The following is a 21,140-nucleotide window of genomic DNA, read 5'->3' as shown; positions in this document are numbered from 1 at the left end:
CAGAGTGATGGACGGTCTTCTGGGAACTTTCCATATTTAGTTCCAACAGGACATCCTTGTCTCCATGTTGCAAGCAGCAGTTATCTCTCAGTGGAAGCATGTGCTGTGGTTTCTTCCTCACATGGGTTTATGTGACACTCTCACACTTGCTCCACCTGAAAGCCAAGTCCACTTAAAATCAAACATTGATCTCTGTTGCTTTTAGATGAGGAAGCTGCCTTTTGCAGCTCAAAAAGGAGACTGAGCTAGGCGGATCACCTGAGGTCAGGAGTTTGAGACCAGCCTGGCCAACATGGAGAAACCCCGTCTCTACTAAAAGTACAAAAACTAGCTGGGCATGGTGGTGCACACCTGTAATCCCAGCTACATAATCCCAGCTGAGACAGGAGAATCGTGTGAACCTGGGAGATGGAGGTTGCAGTGAGTCGAGATTGCGCCATTGCACTCCAGCCTGGGTGACACAGCAAGCCTCCATCTAAAAAAAGAAAAAAATTATATTCACCAATAACATAATCTTAAATGCAGAAAATCCCAAGGAATCCACTAACAAACCATAAAAGCTAATAAAAGTTCAGCAAGGTTGTGGGATAAAAGATTAATATACAAACATCAATTGTACTTGTGTATAATTGTAATAAACGATCCAAAAAATAAACTTAAAGAATTCCATTCACAATAATTCCAAAAGAATCTTAGGAATAAATTTATCAAAAGAAGTACAAAACTTCTCCCCTGAAAATTACAAAACATCACTGAAAGAAATTAAAGAACCTAAATTAAAGGAGAGACATGCCATAGTCATTATTATGATGGTAATATTTCCCAAATTGATCTACAGATTCAATATAATCCCTATCAAAATCCTAATTGACTTTTTAAATTGACCATAAACATGATATTTATTTTTGGACTCTCAATTCTATTTCATCGATTTATATGTCTGGCTTTATATCAGTACCATACTTCCTTGACTACCCTAACAGTAATAAGTTTTAAAATCAGGAAATGTCAGTCTTCCAACTTTGTTCTGTTTTTAGGATTGTTTTGGGCATTTTGAGTCCCCTGAATTTACATATGAATTTTAGGGTCAGTTTGTCGATTTATGCAAAATAGAAGCCCTTATCTTGTTCCTGATCTTGGGGAAAAGTATTCAGTCTTTCACCATTAAGTACAGTGTTAGCTGTGTTCTTTTTCATAGATGCCCTTATTGGGTTAAATTTCTTTCTATTTCTAGTTTATTGAGTGTATGAAAAGGTGTTAGATTTTGTAAAACGATTTTCTGCATCTACTGATATTACCATGTTTTTTTTTTTCTTTTTATTCCACTGATATGGTGTATCGCATTAATTTTTGGATGTCAAACCAACCCTGCATTCCTGGAATTAATATCATTTGGTCATTATCCTGATACCAACTTGTGTGCTACAATTCATCTCTGGCACTAACCAGCCAAGCTTGGTTCACATGCCACAAGTTAAAGGGCATGGTCCACAATAAGATTGCCCTCACTTCAGATCAACTGATACAAATCTGGGGACACATGACCCCATCATGTTAATTCACTAGAATGATTCACAGAACTCAGAAAAGCACTATACTTAATACAACCAAATACAGAGTCATGTAGGGTGATGTTTGGGAGGGTCCTGAACACATAACTTCTGTGCCTTCTCCCCGTGGAATCACTGGCACATTATGTGTTGTGTCACTCTCCTGGCACATTAATGTGTTCACCAACCCAGGAAGCTCCACTGATTGTGTCCAGGGGCTTTACTGAGATTTTGTTACATAGGCTTGCTTTATTAAACATTGAACTTAATCTCGAGCCTCTCCCTAACCCATCCTTGGAGGTTGGGAAGCCAGGCTAAAATCATATGGCTCCAAGCTCCAACCTTCTAATTACATGATTGGTCTTTTCAGCTCCCATCCTGAAGCTGTCTCGGGGCACACAGTGAGTCACTTCATTAGCACAAATTAAGGTGTGATCTAAGGGGTTCATAAATATCACTCACGGAATTCCAAGGGTTTTATAATCTCCATACCAGGAACCCAGTATTGGGTCTTTGGCAAAGACCAAAATCTTTATTAGACAAGTCATAATTTTTTCAATGGCAGCTGTTCCTCTTCCCCATACATCTCATCCCCCTTCCCTGCTTGTCATCCTTTTTTTTTTTTTTTTTTTTTTTTTTTTTTTTTGAGACCGAGTCTCGCTCTGTTGCCCAGACTGGAGTACAGTGACTCCATCTCGGCTCATTGTGACCTCTACCTCCTGGGTTCAAGCAATTCTCCTGCCTCAGCCTTCCAAGTAGCTGGGACTACAGGCACCCACCACCACACCCAGCTAATTTTTGTAGTTTTTTAGTAGAGATGGGGTTTCACCACGTTGGCTAGGCTGGTCTCCAACTCCTGACCAGAAGTGATCCACCCACTTCGGCCTCCTGAAGTGCTGGGATTACAGGTGTGAGCCACTGTGCCCAGCTAACAGTCCTAATTTTAAAAATACAGTTTGCTAGTATTTTTCATTGGGGATTTCTGCATCTATATTCAAGCAATATTGGTTTGTAGTTTCCTTTCCTTGTGATGTCTTTATCTTATTTTGGTATCAGCCTCATAGGATGAGTTGGAAAGTGTTCTCTGTTATTTTTTGGAAGAGCTTTGTGGAGAACTGGTATTACTTATTCTTTAAATGTTTAGTAGAATTACCACAGAAGCCATTTGTTCTTTTGTTTGTGGGATGCTTTAAAATTACTAATTCAGGCCGGGCGCGGTGGCTCAAGCCTGTAATCCCAGCACTTTGGGAGGCCGAGATGGGCGGATCACGAGGTCAGGAGATCGAGACCATCCTGGCTAACATGGTGAAACCCCGTCTCTACTAAAAAATACAAAAAACTAGCCGGGCGAGGTGGTGGGCGCCTGTAGTCCCAGCTACCCGGGAGGCTGAGGCAGGAGAATGGCGTGAACCCGGGAGGCGGAGCTTGCAGTGAGCTGAGATCCGGCCACTGCACTCCAGCCCGGGCGACAGAGCGAGACTCCGTCTCAAAAAAAAAAAAAATAAAATAAAATAAAATAAAATAAAATAAAATAAAATAAAATAAAATTACTAATTCAATCTGTTTATGGGTCTATTCAGTTGTTCTATTTCTTCTTGAGTCATTTGCAGCCTTTTTGTCTTTAGGGAATTTTAAAATTTTTGTCTAAGTTAAATTGTTCATAGTATTCATGTGTAGTCTTGTGAGGTCAGTTGTCATGCTCCCTTTTATTTCCAATTCTCTACGTCACTGTTCTGGAGATGGGAGTGAAGTCAGTGCCCTGCTGTTTTTGGAGTGACACCTGTGCTTTGCGAGCAGGGCACTAGGTGATGGTGGCAGCCTCTGATCTTCTTTGCTTGCCTCTTGGTGTGAAATCTCTGTCCTGCCAGCCAGCTGAGATGAGGGTGTCCAAAGCTCCTGTAATCTCAGCTTGTCATGCCTGGGGGAAGAAGCTCCACTTTATGAGTGGGGGCTTAGTGAAGGGAGAGGACCCCTGGACTCAAGGCTGCCCTCACCTGGAGTTTAGCCTTTTCAACACACAGCTTGGAGAGAGGAAGATGCTGGCAGCCTGTCCCTCCTGAGGAACTCCTGTAGCCCTTTACTGGGAACTGGGGAAGGGGGAGTCCCACCTTCTTGGCCACACCACATTGTTCTGGGGTAGGGGGAGGGAAGGAATGGTCATGACTCTGGTGTCACAGACTCTCACAGTTCTTATGAAGGTTTAGATTTTCTTGAATAAACGTTTCATTAACTACATGCCTTTGGGACAATTTCCAGAGACTTTAAATAGCTATTTTAAAAACAATTTTTACCGGTTATGGTTGTTCACTGGAGTTCCTCGTGTGCCATTCAGGAATATACCTTCATCTCCAGCATTGGCTCTCCTGTCCACAGAATGCTTTGTTTAATTCTTGGCTTTATAACTCCAGGTGGCTGTGAACAGTTCAGGGAAGGCTGACAGAAAACAGAAGACTGGGAAAGAAGATCTAGCAGGCATATGTGTGGGGAATTAATACTGAACTGAAGAAATGTTAAAAATATGAAATGATTCACTTTGAAATGAGAAAGTTAAGGTTATAAAGAGCTAGGAAACATGTTCACTGAACAACAAGCAAGTGGAATGCTTACATCACACAGCAGGGTACAGACATTAGACACAAGGAATCATCTCCTGACAGGGCTGTTAAACAAGAATATACTTCCTGTAAAGTTTGCAGAAGAGCATTTTAAAATAGGCTAGATCCTTATCTTCACATGGTTAATCTCACAAGTGGTTAAAATGCAGCTTCTCTCTCACCTCACTCATTGTGGTAAGTTTTGACAGAAGGGCTTTATTAACCCAAGTTGTTAAAATGACTTCAGTACTGCGCCTTCTGCCTGTAACACTGAGCCACAGCAAAAACACCCAAGGGTATCCTACAACTTGTAACAGCAAGGTGCAAGGGAACCAAAGAAGGCTCTTGGCCATGCAGATGATTATCTTGTTCTTCCTCCAGAAAGTTACACAAATAAAAGCAGGTGTTTTTTTCTACTTGACTTTCTGCAAGGCTGACTTAAGTTTACTGTAATACTGCCCAAAGACGAGGGAACAGGGTAAACAGCCTCATTAGCTCCCACGCAACGCTAGGATTTTTAGGTCATGTTAGCTTCCTAAACATGGATAAGCTATTGTTCTTCCCCTTCCAGGATGGGCAGATAAACTATACTTCAAATATTTATCCTATCCTCCTTATCTTGCCTACTCTAATAAGGGACTTGGTTGTGATGTCATTTCCAATGAAATGCCAAATATAGAACCATGTCAATTTAAAGAGAAGGATACTACTGAATGAGATGACTCCTTTCAAATGAAAACCCTAAACATCTTAGGAGAAATTCATGCTTCTCATGTGTTGGCAGCATTCCAGAACTCAGCCTTTCTTAGGTGCCTCCCACTCTTCAGTGGCAGTTCAGTGATTTCTTCAATAAGCAGAAGTAACAGCAGACACATTATACAGTGATAATCTGTTAGTTTCTCTTAGCAACTGAAATTAAAATATGCTTAACATATGTAATCCCAATTTTCAAAGTTTGATGAAAGTTACTACTTACTAAAATGATACCCTAAGATTGACTAGAATTGTGACTCTGGCATCACAAAGTGGAAACTAGAAACTGTAACTGGTCAAATTCACAAGATATATATGTGTATGTGTATATATATGTATGTATATGTACATACGCACATACAAATATACATATACACATACACATATATACATAAAATGTTGGCATACATAATTTAGTATATACAATTTGTGTATTTTGTATCTCACAAGAGAGATACAAGCATAGTTTAAAAGTTGTGGAGATGTTTTTAAACTAAAAAGCTAAATTATCTGAACTAAAAGAAAGTAAACTTAAAGTGATTTGATGAACAGCAAAATGGCACCAAGCAGTTAATGTGAAAACATTTTCTCATTTTAGTTTTATTAAAACTAAAGATTTTAAAACTGACTTGAAGCAATTCCATTGTTTATTTTGAGGCGTTTATCTCCCTCTTGAAAAGTAACTAGCCAGTGCCAACATGCTACTACATGCTGATGAAGGTTGCCTCACATACTAAAAGGCAGATTTCAAAGGGCAGGAGTGTGGAAATACAGTTGTCAGTTCAGTGATCTTCTTTGACAATTTCTGCTTCTTAGCAGCTGGCAAGATAAGAAATGAGCACAAAATATCATAAAGATCTAGATGTATTCCAGATGTCATGAAAAAAAAAAAAAACTCAAAAAACAGTATATTCCTTGGAAAACTGTTAAGACTGAGGTCACAGATTTGTAAAATAGCTTGATTACTGTATGTTGAATAGCCCATGATTTAAAAAAAAAAAACTTTTCATTTTAATAGAGTTTTAAAATAGCTTAAGTAAAGTTTTATGTATATAAAGAGTTCTGCAAATATTTCTCATGAACTACTTATACAGAAAAAAGGGAGGGGAGTGAATATCACTTTTTTCCCCCTCAAAATCCTTTTAAGTCGTAAGTTTCTCACCTAGTTAAGAGTTTATAATAAATATATATAATATAAATCGAATCAGCGAGATTAGTTATACAAAATTGTATCCACTAATAAAGCTGCATTTGATTAAAAGCATTTTACATAATTTTCTGAGCCCTAATAAAACTCTGTATCTGTAAAATGCACTATTTTTTGAATTGGTTTGTAGTGTATGTCTCATTCCAAAAAGTATTATAAAATCTGAAGGAATAAATAACAAATTATTGTTTTGAAATAAAGCGAAACAGATTTTTCCATAAATATCTCAAATCACGGTCTCTGAGAATGGCTCAGAACTTCAGGTCATCTGGTTCCATTTCTCCCGATGTGATAAATACTCCAATCAGCCACCTCCCAGACTCTATTTGAAGACATTCACTGGCAGAAAACTCACTCTTCTCCATGGCATGAATAATGCAATGATTTGAGCATTTAGTAGTTGTTAGTCACTGTGTTAAGTGCTTTTCTAACATTATCATAAAATAATTCTGGGGTATTAATATCCAGATACAAATAGGAAACTGAATGTCGACGGAGATGAAGCAATTCTGTTAAGTGACAGTGTCGGGTCAGCTAGCACAGAGTTGGTATCTTAGACACTGCAGTAAACTGTGGCACACTTACTCTCATTTTATATTTTTCTCCCTATATTCTAAGATAACCATCATAGGGTTTTTTCCCCCAAACATTTATGTATTCAACATTCTTATATTCTCATTACAATTCTGGTTACCTTTTCCAGAATGTACACAAACAAGCCTTGTGACTGTGGGAAACGGCAGCAATCGTTTTCCCACTTATTTTTTGTGGAGACAGGGTCTCCTTATGTTGCCCAGGCTGGTCTTGAACTCCTGGCCTCGTGATCCTCCTGCCTCAGCCTCCCAAAGTACTAGGATTATAGGTGTGCACCACCACACTCAGCCCTTCTACTCAACTTTGTTCTAAAAAAGTATTAATCTATGAAAATTCAAACAATACAAAAATAGTGTAAGATCAATAAATACTAGTTCCTCCCTGCCCCCTTCCCTAAATTCACCTCTACATTGTTAATTAGGAATTTGTTGTCTCCTACTATATTTTTTTCTATTCCTTTATATATTTCCACAGATATGTGTGTAGATGCACATATATACATATATCATGCATATATATATATATATATATGCAGGCAGTCTTTGAACAATTCTGACAGGCACAATTTCAGTTACATGGCTTAAATAACAGCAGTCCCCAAACAACACAGTTCAAATTTCATTTCCATGGCATATTAGCTGTAATTACTAAGTACAAACTTCACTGTTAGCTCTTCAACCCACAACTCACTAATAACAGGTGTGTCCCATGATCAGTAACCAATAATGTCACTTATCTCAAAATCCGTCGGTGACTGGTCACTGTGCATCTGTTATGCACAGACAGCAACATGTGTAGTTGTGTTGCCTTTTTGTGTCCTGGTGATAGAGGCACGTGACATTTTACAAAACCGGAGAGTTAAAATAGGGAACTGGCCAAAAAAGACAAAGAATACAGCAAAGAAATGAAAAGCAGTAACACTGGAAATAAAATTTGGGCTGACTGTGGGAATGCTGATACTGCGCTCTTGGACAGAGACTCTAGGTAAGAAGCCAGAGACACTCAGTGAAAGTGAACTTAGTATTTATCAACATAAGTGAAGAAATGGGTTGTAATGAAAAGATGATGTCCCAAAGGAAGTGATGCTGGCATAAGTAGACCAAAGAACTCTCAGAGATATTTTACAACTGAAAGGAGTATAACAATTTGTCAAAGCATAGAAAAGGTACTTGCCCTATATTGCAAATTACGAGATGCAAGCAAGCACTGTTCAAATGCTCTTGGTAAGTTTGACAAAAACTTGAATTCTCAATATTTGCAATGTTTTAAATTATGGTATACTAATACTAGCTTTACTATGTTTTTCATTTCCCCATTCATTTATAATTGAAAGAGAGCTTTTAATATTTTCGCGGATGTTTTTAAAGGTCATGAAACAATCATCTTTCCCTTCATTGATTGTTAAGATTGCTTTGCAGAGCCTCAGCTTGCAAGGTCATTTTTATGGTCATGCATTACTGTGCAAAGCAAGGATGGTTTATAGATGTACATATGTGGATGTGTATAGAGCTTTTAAAAATAAGATTTACATTTATTCAGAAACTTGTTTTTCACATGTGAGTACAAGTAGATGTCTGATTATTATTTATTATTATTATTTTGAGATGGAGTTTTGCTCTGTTGCCCAGGCTGGAGTGCAGTGGCACAATCTTGGCTCACTGCAAGCTCCGCCTCCCGGGTTCACGCCATTCTCCTGCCTCAGCCTCCCAAGTAGCTGGGACTACAGGCGCCCGCCACCACGCCCAGCTAATTTTTTTTTAGTAGAGACGGGGTTTCACAGTGTTAGCCAGGATGGTCTCAATCTCCTGACCTCGTGATCTGCCCACCTCGGCCTCCCAGAAGATGTCTGATTATTTTTAATGGCTGCATTATATTCCATGGTATGGGCACACCATTGTTTACTTAATATGTTCCCATTGAGACATTTAGGTTATTTTCAGTTTTTTACTATTACAATGTTGACACACTTTTGTGCACATAAGTATTCTACTAAATCAATTTTTACAAGTGCAACTACTGGATCAGTGAGAAAAATGTTCAGCTTCACCGGTGGTCATGGCAATGCAAATCAACACAATGACATACCATCTTATATCTATTTGGGCAAAAATTCAAGTCTGACAATATAACGGAGAAAACGTGGATCCACTGGCTGTCATGTACTTGGCCAGTGTGAGTGTAATTGGTGGATTCCCTTTGGAAAATGGATGCCTACGTGGCGTCTGCACTTCCCACCGGTGGGTGTGCATGACTTGGGCTTCTCTCATCATTCAAATTCATTTGTGAGGCCTGGACTCCCCTATTTACCTTGTTATGGCATTTATCCTTTTTGTTTTATTCATTTTCTTATCTCTCCTTCCAACTACAAGTTCTAGAGCAGAGACCTTGTCTAATTTGTTCATCACTGGGCCTAGAATATGGCATAAAACAGGTGCTTAATAGATAGCTGAATGAATGCATTTGCATTTAATGATTTGTTGAGACTGAACATGTTTCATTATTTTCTTTTGTGAACTGCATGCTCATATTGTTTGCCAATTTTCCACCTGGGACGTCTTCCTCTGATTAGTTTATAAGAGCTCTTCAGATACTACACATAGTAATCCTATGTCTGTTTTGTGTCTTGAAAATGTTTTCACAGTTTGCATTTCCTTTTTTCATTTCTGTTCTCTTTCGTTATGTAGATGGTTAAAATTTTATGGAGTCACACATGTCAACTTTTCCAGTCATGCTTTTGGGCTTTAGGTCAGTCTCAGGAATGCCATCCTCACCCTCAACACTATAGGTCATCTCCTTTATCTTCTGGCGTTTCTGTAATTTTATTTTTTATGTCATGTCATTCATTCCTTTCAAATTCAGTATGCAGTGCTAGGTACAGATCTAATTTCTGTTATTGTTCTTTTCAAATGTTCCCAGTATCATTTATTGAATAATTACCCTTTCCCAATATACAGATTAAAAATATCTATAGTAATTATGATTGTATGATTTGATCTTGAGGTATCTGCTTGCAGTTAAAAAAAATTTTTTTTAAACTAAGTATTCTGCTTTCCATTTCCCCAAAAGCTCAAGTAAATCATGGCTTACAGGTTTCTAAGTAGTAGAGCTACCTCATGATATACTTAGAAAGCACATTAAAACAGAAACACGATTTTAGAGAGAAAATATTTAATCTAATTCACAAAAAAAAATGTACAAAGCTTTAGAAAAGAGGCATTAGGTTTCCATGTATAGTATAAACACATTCTCACCTTCTATGATCACTTGTATTATACTTCTCTTGACTAGTAAAGAAGCCACTGCACTCTCATTCCAATCTTCTGTTAACACATGCACTTGAAAAAGTCACCGAAAAGTAGTCTTGAAATACATGTAGAAATACAATGTTGTACAAAAATATATTAACCTGTCTACATGAAACACTTAAAAATGCACACCAAGTACATTCTTTTAGAACTAGACTACGTCTAGAAATATCAATATATGAACTTGTAAATTGGATTTTCGTTGTATTTTTAATCACTGGAGGAAAAAATATAATCAAGCCTTTGGAATGAGAAACACGAAGTTAGCACAGCAGACCAACTCTAGTCTCAGAAATGAAACCATAAACTATCCATACAAAAAATGGGAAAGAGTCTGATTTTCTAAAATTGACATATTTATGAAATGTTATAATTTGAAACTGCAATCACACAGCAAACTTTCATTTGTTCATAATCCACATGTAAAGAGACGACAATTACAACATTTCTAATTGTTTCTCAATGCAACTTAACAGTGAGAATTTAAACTTAAAAAAATTAGCCTATGTAAAGTATAATTAGGAAGGTATACCTCAAAGTAGAGAAAATTAATTTGAACTCATATGGGGTATTGTTCCCCTCCTTTGAAAACTGAGCTATTATTAAGAAATGCTAGGGAAAAAAATACTACAACAAACTTGTTCTGCCATATCTGTTATTTATATAACCATAATTTCTCACCAAAACTTCAACAGAAACTACTATTGTTTTTAGTAAGAGGGAGGCGTAAGGTGTGGAGAGGAAGCGATAGTTTATTTTTTACAGGTATATTTTGATGATGAATATCACAGGCATGCATGAACAATACATTCCAACTCTATGCAAACAAAAACTTGCTAGCATTTTGAAAAGTGTAATAAATACAACAGGGAGCCCATCCTGCACATGCTCAAAGAATGAATATATTTCCAGTGGCACTAAGAACAGTGACTACAAATTCTAAAAACAGAAGACAGTTGTAGGGCAGAGTCCTTCTAAATGTTCAGACAGGAATGTGTCTATTTTTCCCATTAATTAGCATAATTTCTCAACTAACGTTTTGCCCTATTTACCTCAACATATATTTTTCATGAGCTTAGCACACATTAGATAAATAAGGATAACAGGCCAGGTATGGTGGCTCCTGTTTGTAATCCCAGCACTTTGGGAGGCCAGTGGCTTGAGGCCAGGAGTTTGAGACTAGTCTGGGCAACAAAGCAAGACCCCATCTCTACAAAATATTTTTAAGAAATTAGCCAGGTGTGGAGGCACACACCTGTGGTCTTAGCTACTCAGGAGGCCAAAGCAGGAGGATCATGAGCCCAGGAGTTCCAGGCTGCAGTGAGCTATGATCATGTCACTGCTGCACTCTAGCCTGGGCAACAGAGCAAGACCCTGTCTCTTAAAAAAAAAAAAAAAAAAAAGGGAAGGGGAAAAAAACTATTTAAATTGGGCGGATTTAAATCTGAGCACTGATTTTGTCTACTTCTCAGCATCAGTTTGAGGTCTCCTTTCATTTTATTTCAAATGGAAATACATAACCAAGTATATTAAAAGCAAAAGGTAGTAAACTATGTCGATATTACTCACACTTTCAAGTTTTCAACATTAAAAAATAACTGACCATTTGCGTAATTCTATATTACTTAAAGCCAACAAGCCTGTAGTAAGTTGGAAGGGAAGGAATTCATACCATGCCCTGACAGTTACAAGAATGCTTTCTGGTATAAGGCTATTTAGTGTTTGTTCATGCTTGTTTAGTGCTTTTTAGTATATGGCTGCTTGTATAGGTAGGGAAGTATGTTTGCAAATAGTTGCAATACTTTCCTTTTGGTCCTGGGGCTTTCAACAGAACAAAATGTCCTTTGGTACACTTGAAAGCGACATGCCAGTGAAAAAGAGGGACACACCAAAACAACCAGGCAAACACTCCACAGTGAGTGTCCATGGTTTTCACTTTCCAACTCCAACCCTTGAGAAGAATTAAACCAAACCAACACACTCAGAAACAGGTGGGGTGCAATCAGAAAAGCCAAGTGGGGCTGCCTTCTGTTCCACCTTACCCAGGCTCTGTGACTGGGGCAGCTTCTGCAAGCCAGAGGCAGCCAGGCGAACCTCTAGCGCTCATAGGTGAAGGGGCCAGGGTTTGTTAGTCATGGAATACACACAGGTAGATTAGTAAAGCCTCTGACTTTTAATACTATTCCTTATATTATCCTATTGCAAAGACATGGGAAAAAAGCAAACTCTTAATTATTCAGGACAAAATAGTGACATGATTATTGCTAATACTTCATTTAAATAAACTGTGCCACAGGGGGAAGAGAAGGTAATCTTGGCGATTAACAGTGGATTCTACTTTTAAAATATGACACATTATCACTTTCTTATTATCACATTTCCTTATGGATTTCAGGAGAGGGAGTTTATAACAAAATTAACAAATTCCTTACTGTATCATACTACTACTTAATCAGCACACTAAGAATGAAAAGATAAGTCTGCATTCTGTGTTTAGGTGATCATGAATCATAACCATTGGTATGTAGCATTTTCCTTAATTTCTTTTAATAGTACTTAGTGCGCTGGGCAAAGTGGCTCATGCCTGTAATCCCAGCACTTTGGGAGGCCAAAGGAGGCAGATCACCTGAGGTCAGGAGTTTGAGACCAGCCTGGCCAGCATGGCAAAACCCCACCTCCACTAAAAATACAAAAAATTAGCTAAGCCTGGTGGCAGGCGCCTGTAATCCCAGCTACTCAGGAGGCTGAGGCAGGAGAATTGCTTGAATACAGGAAGTGGAGGCTGCAGTTAGCTGAGATCGCGCCATGGCACTCCAGCCTGGGCAACAAGAGCAAAACTCCACCTCAAAGAAAACCAAAAACAAAACAAAACAAAAAAACAGCAAGTGATGCTAGGCTGGCTATGGTGGCTCAGGCATGTAATCCCAGCACTTTGGAAGGCCAAGGCAGGCGCATCACATAAGGTCAAGAGTTCCAGACCAGCCTGGCCAACATGGTGAAACCCTGTTTCTACTAAAAATACAAAAATTAGCCGGGCATTGTAGTGGGTACCAGCAGTGGTGAGCGCCAGCTACTTGGGAGGCTGAGGCAGGAGGATCACTTGAACCCAGGAGGCGGAGCTTGCAGTGAGCTGAGATTGCACGACTGCACTCCAGCTTGGGTGACAGAGTAAGAGTCCATCTCAAAAACAAACAAACAACAACAAAAAGTACCTAATGCTGGAATAGGTTGACCATGGTAAAAACTTTACTATAACAGAATTGCATATGTTAATATTTGAGTCATGGGGAGGGGTCTACATACCAGTGTTATTTATGAAACAAGAAAGCAGAAGACTGTATTTCTAGAGCTCACTTGGACTAATATTTAATACAACAAAATTTACTTAAATATGAATAACCTTCTTAGGGTTTGAGAGAGTCCTGTGCAAAAGGCTCTTTATGATAAGGTCTTAATTACCTTTTGAGGACCAACCGTTAGAACTTTTGAAACAACTTTTGAAACAGCACTGTTAGAACTAACATGGGAAAGCTATTTTTTTAATACATCTATCTGCCAAGAAAAACTCTGGATAGTATCTGAAATTAAGAAAAATTAGTACATAAAATCTTTTGACAAACAACAATTACAGACTGTTCCAAGGTCTGAATAACAGTATATAATGCATAGTTGTTTAATTAAATAGATTTATTTAAATTGCAGAAACAATCATTGCTAGTACTTTTGGGGTTCTTTGGATTGTTACTATAAATATATAAAGTTATGAAAGATTTATGTTTTAAGAAAACCTACTTTGAGAGGCAATATAGCAGAGAGTTGAGCAGACTCCCACCAGGCCCTGCCACTCCCTAAATGTGTGATTTTGGTTATGCTGGTGTATTTGATTATGTTTACCCTCTCTGTGTGTGTCTTCACCAATTAAATAAGGAAAAATGGTATTTCTCACATAAGGTCACTCATCACTAATAGATGAGTGCTGGCAAACAGTAAGAACTCAATAAGTATCTATTATTCTGTTTATTTGAAGGCTTAAGAAAACGTCCGCGGAAGAACTCTTAATTGAGCAGTTTGTTTTCCCTCTGCATCTTAAGAGTTAGGAATGAGGAGACCTGTGTCTGAATAAAGGCTCCACCACTCACTATTTCCCCTTGTTTGACAAAACTGAACATCTGCTGGCACCAGGCACCACTTTAGGCATCGAGCGCTATTCTGGGAGTTTTCTGTTCTTCAGATATGTCACCACTATTGCTAAGCTGTCTCCTCCTCTGTAAACTAACATCTACCTGACCGATTTATAAGGTTATTTGAAGCTCAAATGAGGCAATATATGTGAAAGCACTTTCAAGATTTTGTGAAGCACCACTGGAGTGAAACTTTTTGGTTAAGATATAAGTACTCTGGTGCAAGCTGTTGGGCATATGTTGTAGGAATGTGGTTTAGGATGAGTATGTCTGGACCCTGTCAAGGCAAGTTCATTACCTATAGCTCCAGAAAGTGTTTAAAAAAATTTTAATGACACTATAGGCATGCTTCTTTATAACTACAATGTTGTTTATAAAATAGTTATATGCTTCATTATAAAACATTTCTCTTCTTGAACCTAACTCTATGAAGAATATTAACATAACCAATAGTTAGTGGGAGATTTTCCTTTATAAATTGCAGTTGCAAAGAAAATGTAGGGTGATATGTGTTTATGGTCCCAAATCATCATTATAGTAACTAAGCCAATAATTACCAGTGTCATTAATTACTAACTGCTTTACACACAATATTTCATTGAATATGAGGCAGGTACATTAGCCCCATTTTAAAGGATCAGAATCCAAGTTACTGCAAAATTCAAGCTCTTAACCACTATGCTATGTTACACAATAAAAATACCAGAACAAAAGAAACCATAACCATTGCTATCTTCACAAAATCACATACTTAAGAGAACCTGTAGATCAAAGGACTCCAGACAATGTTCTGAGCTTTGGTAATAAAAAAGACTGTAAAAAAGTTATTATGTAAGTGCTTACGATTCAGTTAACTTTAACTCTTTGAACTTTATGGGTTTCCCTTCACTGTGATTTTAAAAATAACAGATTGCTCACTGAAAAGAAAAAAAAAATACAAACAGCAAAGTAGAATTAAAATAAAAACATCCATTAATTCCATCATTCACAAGAACCACTGACATTTTCCCACTGTATATATTCTTATGTAACTGTCAACTATAGAATTTAAGTAGATTTTGACGACTGTGGTTAAACATGATGCCAAATGTAACCACTGTATTTGTAATTGGTAGACATAAATTATAGTAAACTTTGTGCAGGCAGAAAATTATTACATTATAGAAATATGTATTTTCAGTATCTTTAAATTTTCCAATTACAGAAAAACAAGCAAAGAGTAACTTATCTCAGTTGTATAAGCTCAAAAGTATATTGGCCATAAAAGAATCACAAATAATTCTTAATCTTTGTGTACGTATACACACACCTATATAAATATACACATACTAAATTTTTTTTTTTTGGCTGTGTTAGGATTTATAGCTTTGTGAAGGTTTGATAACACTATAACTAAATATTATTAGAACAGTTAAGAAAAAAATTATTTTTCATAGTCATTGAATTTTGCTAAAGTTACACTTATGGGTGATTGAACTACAAAGTTTTCCCTTGTTAAATATTTGCTTAAGACAGAATGTTCAAGATAAGCTAAACTCTTTACAGGAATCATATCAAGAAATTCTACCATTTGTGAAATAATAAAGAGAAGAGGAAAAAAACAGTGACAAACTAGCAGAATAATTTAGGGCAAAGATTCCAGGTATTATATAAAATGTATGTAATGCCACATTACTGGCATTTCAATTGAGGTGATTTACACTAAAATCTTGTTCTTTTTAAACTATCACTGGACATAATAATTTATGCAACAAGAAAAGCAAAAGATAAAAAATATGCAGAAGTCCTTACAGGATATGGATCGAGTCTCAAAAATAAACTTTCTAGTGCTTCCTCTTATGTGAGAGGTTTATCCTCGTCATAAATTCTAGGAACCTATTTATATTGCTTAAGTGTGATTTATTCAAAATCATATTAATCTATATAAATAATACTTTTAATGTCAAAAACAATGCAGACTGGCAGTGGGTAAGAATAACAATGTTCAATAAAACTGTATTTTGAAAGTCAAGAAAAGTATAAGCTAAGGCTAACCTAAAACTGTCTAGACAAATGAAGGGGAATAGATTCTAAAAAATGCCTTTGCATTTTTACTGTACATGAACATGTACAACAAACATTGTGTTTGTATATTATATTGAAAAATAAATTGTCAGATATTTCTAAATTAGCAAATTAAAATTGTATATACTTCTTGTGTGAAACTGTTTAATGTCCTTAAACAGTAGATGATTGGGCCAAAATATTCTCATCCTGTCCATCTAGAAATGAGAAATATAGTAAGTCAAATGAGATTAAAAAATAACTAAGGCCGGCCGGCAGGGCATAGTGACTCACGCCTGTAATCCCAGCACTCTGGGAGATAGAGGTGGGTGGATTACCTGAGGCCAGGAATTTGGGACCAGCCTGACAAACATGGTGAAACCCTGTCTCTACTAAAAATACAAAAAAATTAGCTGGACATGGTGGTGTGTGCCTGTAATCCAAGCTACTCGGGAGGCTGAGGCAGGAGAATCTCTTGAACCCGGGATGTAGAGGTTGCAGTGAGCCAAGATTGCGCCACTGCACTCCCAGCCTGGGCCACAGAGCGAGGCTACGTCTCAAAAATAAAGTAAAATAAAATAAAATAAAATAAAATAACTAAGGACTATTCTCCATAATAGAGAGTATGTTATACACCCTTTTATTACAGAACATTTCATTTTTTTGATTGCTTGTGGAGAGAAAAGGTTTATGAGGTAATTACATATAATTTTAAACAGGATTCCTTTTAATTTTATATCTATATTTCTCTTTAAAAGTAGTTTCAGCAGATGACTGATTAAATCAGTCATGATTTATACACATCCTTCCTTCAGAGATTCAGCTAACCTTTGAATAAAACAAACTAGTACTATATTTCAAAAAAAAATTAAAAATAGACAATGATGCTTAAAAAAGATTACACTTCAAATTTAGCACTGTTTTTACAGGGAAGGGAAGTATATTATGCCACAATGTCTATAAATATTTATTGAATAAACAAACATGGTTTACCTGATGTGTTTAAAATCTTGTAAGCTGATTAAATCACAAACATGTTCAATAGGTCTTAAGAAAAACAAGATAAGACTTTTAAGTAGTTATAAATTATGACAATAGAAAAAAACCTTTTCAATATCTTTTTAAGGGTTAAAAAACAACAATTTAAAAATAGTATCATTAAATCACTGTTTCAGCATTAATATTTTGAAGAGTAATATATTAGGATATACCGTATCTATTAACAGCATTAAAGCACCTCACACTGAAAATTTCACTTTGAAGGCTTAAAAGTGATTTTTAAAAACATCACAATAAACGACCCTAATTTAAATTCTGCATAGGGGAACAAAAAACCTCAAAACCTAAACCCAACAAATCTGTATTTAATGCTTACAAGTGAAATGTACATTTCCAAAACAAGATACATAACCATCAAATTTAGCTGTCAAAATAAATTATTTATCACAGACAGTAAGTAATGTGTCCTGAAGTCCCTTTTTCCTTGGCAGTCATAATACTTCTGGGATTATCTGGTAATCCAGTCACTCAAAAACAGCTAAAGGAGTCGGTGCGTAGAGATTCTATGTCCAACTTTATCTGTACAAAGTTTTAAGGCATTCATCATGGTATGCTAAACAACAAATAATTTATAATAAAAATAGATAAAACTCTTTTAAAAATATCTCAACTGAGAAAATCACAGAAGAGAACAAAGATCGTATTTACCACCGATGTACTCCTTAAGCTTCTACAGCGACGAAAAGACTTTGTTTTTGGCTTACAAAGACTTTATGCCTTGAATACTTGGTGTTCTTATACAAATGCGGACTGGAGCTTAAGTTCTGCCTAAAGTTACTGTGAAATTTACACATTCAAGTGTGCTGATTGTTATTAATAAAGGTAGAAAAAGTTAGTTAAAATATCTGGTATTATTATTATCAGTATTCATTGCAAATTATCTTATAGTATTCTCTACTATAGTGTGAACTTCAGTCTTATGCCAAATGGCAACACAGATTACAGTATCATAGTTCCAATGATGATCAATGACTCAGCTAGTATCAGCCAGAGCAAAGAAGTTTGTTTATAATAAAAAGAGTAAGTAAGAAGCATAGCTTTATTTTAATATCAGTTATTAGAACTGAGCAATGGGCATCTTGTTATCCAGAGGCAGAACTGAAGTTTTCTTTCCTTAAATTACAGTAATAGTCAGGATGGGGGACAGCAGGTGGTGGCAATGGGTTGCTAGCTAGCTGGCTGGCTAAAATACATACCTGAGCTCTACTGGAGCTATGCAACCTTGCTGTGTATCCGTTATTTGTAAAGGCTGACTGAACAAAATTGCCTTCATCATGCAAGCACTGCTGTCTGCACTACAGTAATAAAGAAACACGCTGACAGATACAATGGCTTCAAGTGATAAGCAATCATCAGGAATTTGTAGTGAAATTGTTGGTTGACTGGAAATGTTCTGAATATCTCCAGATGGTATCTGTCCTTGAAGCAGCCATTCATTGCCTAAAAATTAAAAAGGAAATTATTAAGAGTGTATAAGACAAGTAGAAAACTGGGAATATCTTATGAAGACTAGATAAACTCAATCAACAAATATTTATTAAAAATCTCTAACTGTCAGGCACTGTGGTCTGTGGGAAGGACATAAATATAAATAATATATACTGACCACTCATTAGAAGTTCCCAGTCTGATGATCATTATATCTAATTATTATAGTTCTTCCTTTGTTTGGATACGATAAATTACATATTTATTCCTGTTAAAATCAAGCTGAATGTAGAAAATATAGCTATAAAGCCTTAATCTCTAAAGTTAAAAACAAATCCTATTAAATTTTAGAAATAAACATACGACACACGATAAAATGGATCATTTTTACCGAATAGATAAAAGTCTTCAGGGATATAAAAACTACAAAATAAAATTTTATCTAGGGAATACAAATGTATGTGCAACTCTATAGTGACTTTCTGCTTAATAATGAATTATTAAATATCTAAAAATAATTTAAACACACACACACTTATTTATTTAGAAACAGGTATCACTGCATATCTATTCTCTGTGGGCTTAAGTAATGTGAAAACCAAGGGATTTTGTATTTCTCATTTTAACACGTAAAACTCATCCTAGAAATAAAGATTATCTGTAACAAAAACAGAATAAACCACTAACAAATTTTAAGCCCTCAAGAATTAAAATCATCTTTAAATGTCTTTATTCATCTCGACCTTCTCTTAGAAGGAACACACGTGTCATAGTGGGGAAGCACAGACACAGACAGACATTCAGCCTAAGAGGGTGGCAACGTCAAGAGTCAGCATTTGGGAAATATATGAAATGCTTTCCCACCATGTAAATGGAGAACACTGAACATTTTCTAATCACTTATTAATTACTTGGGGCATCTGTACAAAAACTGGACCATCTACTGAGTGTGATGAAATGCTGTCTACTTTTTAGCTTTTCTGTCTCTTTCTTTTGTTCTCAGGATGAGTCAGCCAACTCAGGGTACCTGCCTTTATCAGTCCTCTTGATGTCTCTTTTAATTTATTGCTTTAGTTTACTGAAAAATCAAATTTGAGAAAAATATGTCAAATAAGAGTAAGAAGGTGAAAGATAAGAATCTAGAGAGAAGTACAAAACTTCTATGTTGAAGCTTTAAAGAATTCTTTTTAAATTCTCTTTAAAATTCTTTGGTTTTCTTTGCTTATTCCTAGACTGGAGAGTATCTTTTATCTTATGCATGACTTTGCTTGAGAGACCAGTAGATAACTTCTTATACTTTACTTTTGTTTTATTTATTTATTTATTTTGAGACAGAGTCTTGCTCTGTCACCCAGGCTGGAGTGCAGTGGCACGAGCTTGGCTCACTGCAAGCTCCACCTCCCGGGTTCACACCATTCTCCTGCCTCAGCCTCCTGAGTAGCTGGGACTACAGGCACCCACCACCACGCTCGGCTAATTTTTTGTATTTTTAGTAGAGATGGGTTTCACCGTGTTAGCCAAGATGGTCTCGATCTCCAGACCTCATGATCCGCCCGCCTCTGTCTCCCAAAGTGCTGGGATTACAGGCGTGAGCCACTGTGCCCAGCCAACTTCTTATATTTTAAATCAAACAAAGAATACTGAGCTATTTTAATGTTCAAATCTAGAAATAAAACAGAAAATGTTTCTTTAGATATTTTTCATATATATCACACACACAATTTGTGAAGTTACAATACACGTAGTGCTTTTATACTGCTTTTTTTGGGCTTAAAACTTGCATATATTCTAACTTCTTTAAGATTATACAGCAGGGCGCAGTGGCTCAAGCCTGTAATCCCAGCACTTTGGGAGGCCAAGACGGGTGGATCACGAAGTCAGGAGATCGAGACCATCCTGGCTAACACGGTGAAACCCCATCTCTACTAAAAAATACAAAAAACTAGCCGAGCGAGGTGGTGGGCGCCTGTAGTCCCAGATACTTGGGAGGCTGAGGCGTAAACCCAGGAGGCGGAGCTTGCAGTGAGCTGAGATCTAGCCACTGCACTCCAGCCTGGGCGACAGAGTGAGACTCCATCTCAAAAAAAAAAAAAAAAAAAAAAAAAGATTATACAGACCAAAATTTGGCTAAAAATAAGTGTTTCTAAAAAACAAGCCAGAAGAGAAAATGTCCTTTATATAAGTGTACAAATGTACTCCATAATATTTGAAAACTTTAAATTATTAGGATTATTGCCTGAAAATTATCTGCTCCTATATAACAAAAATGGGGCCAATATCTTAGACAAATAATAAAGTCTCTATAGACTACTTTATTTGAATACTATCTGTATTTTATATCCCAGTGACTCAATATTACTTAGTGTGTCTGACAATGCAGACAAATTTTAATTTGTCAATATCCTATTTTAAAAATTAATATACTG

General features: G+C 36.6%; 1 protein-coding gene across 2 annotated transcripts in view; it reads right to left on the bottom strand.

The window, feature by feature from the left end:
• Positions 1-9,849: 9,849 nt before the first annotated feature.
• Positions 9,850-21,140, bottom strand: part of NHLRC2 (NHL repeat containing 2) — a 62,214-nt gene continuing 50,923 nt past the window's right edge. For both annotated transcript variants that reach the window (XM_010363216.2, XM_030940692.1), the window contains one exon: positions 9,850-18,726. In XM_010363216.2, coding sequence (XP_010361518.2) covers positions 18,470-18,726 — 257 coding nt within the window. In that variant the 3' untranslated portion in view covers positions 9,850-18,469. The remainder of the gene's footprint in view (positions 18,727-21,140) is intronic.

The sequence above is a fragment of the Rhinopithecus roxellana genome, chromosome 11 (genome assembly GCF_007565055.1).
Source record: "Rhinopithecus roxellana isolate Shanxi Qingling chromosome 11, ASM756505v1, whole genome shotgun sequence".
NCBI lineage: Eukaryota > Metazoa > Chordata > Mammalia > Primates > Cercopithecidae > Rhinopithecus > Rhinopithecus roxellana.
The sequence above is the reverse complement of the archived record's forward strand: the minus strand, read 5'-3'. Positions and strand labels throughout refer to the sequence as shown.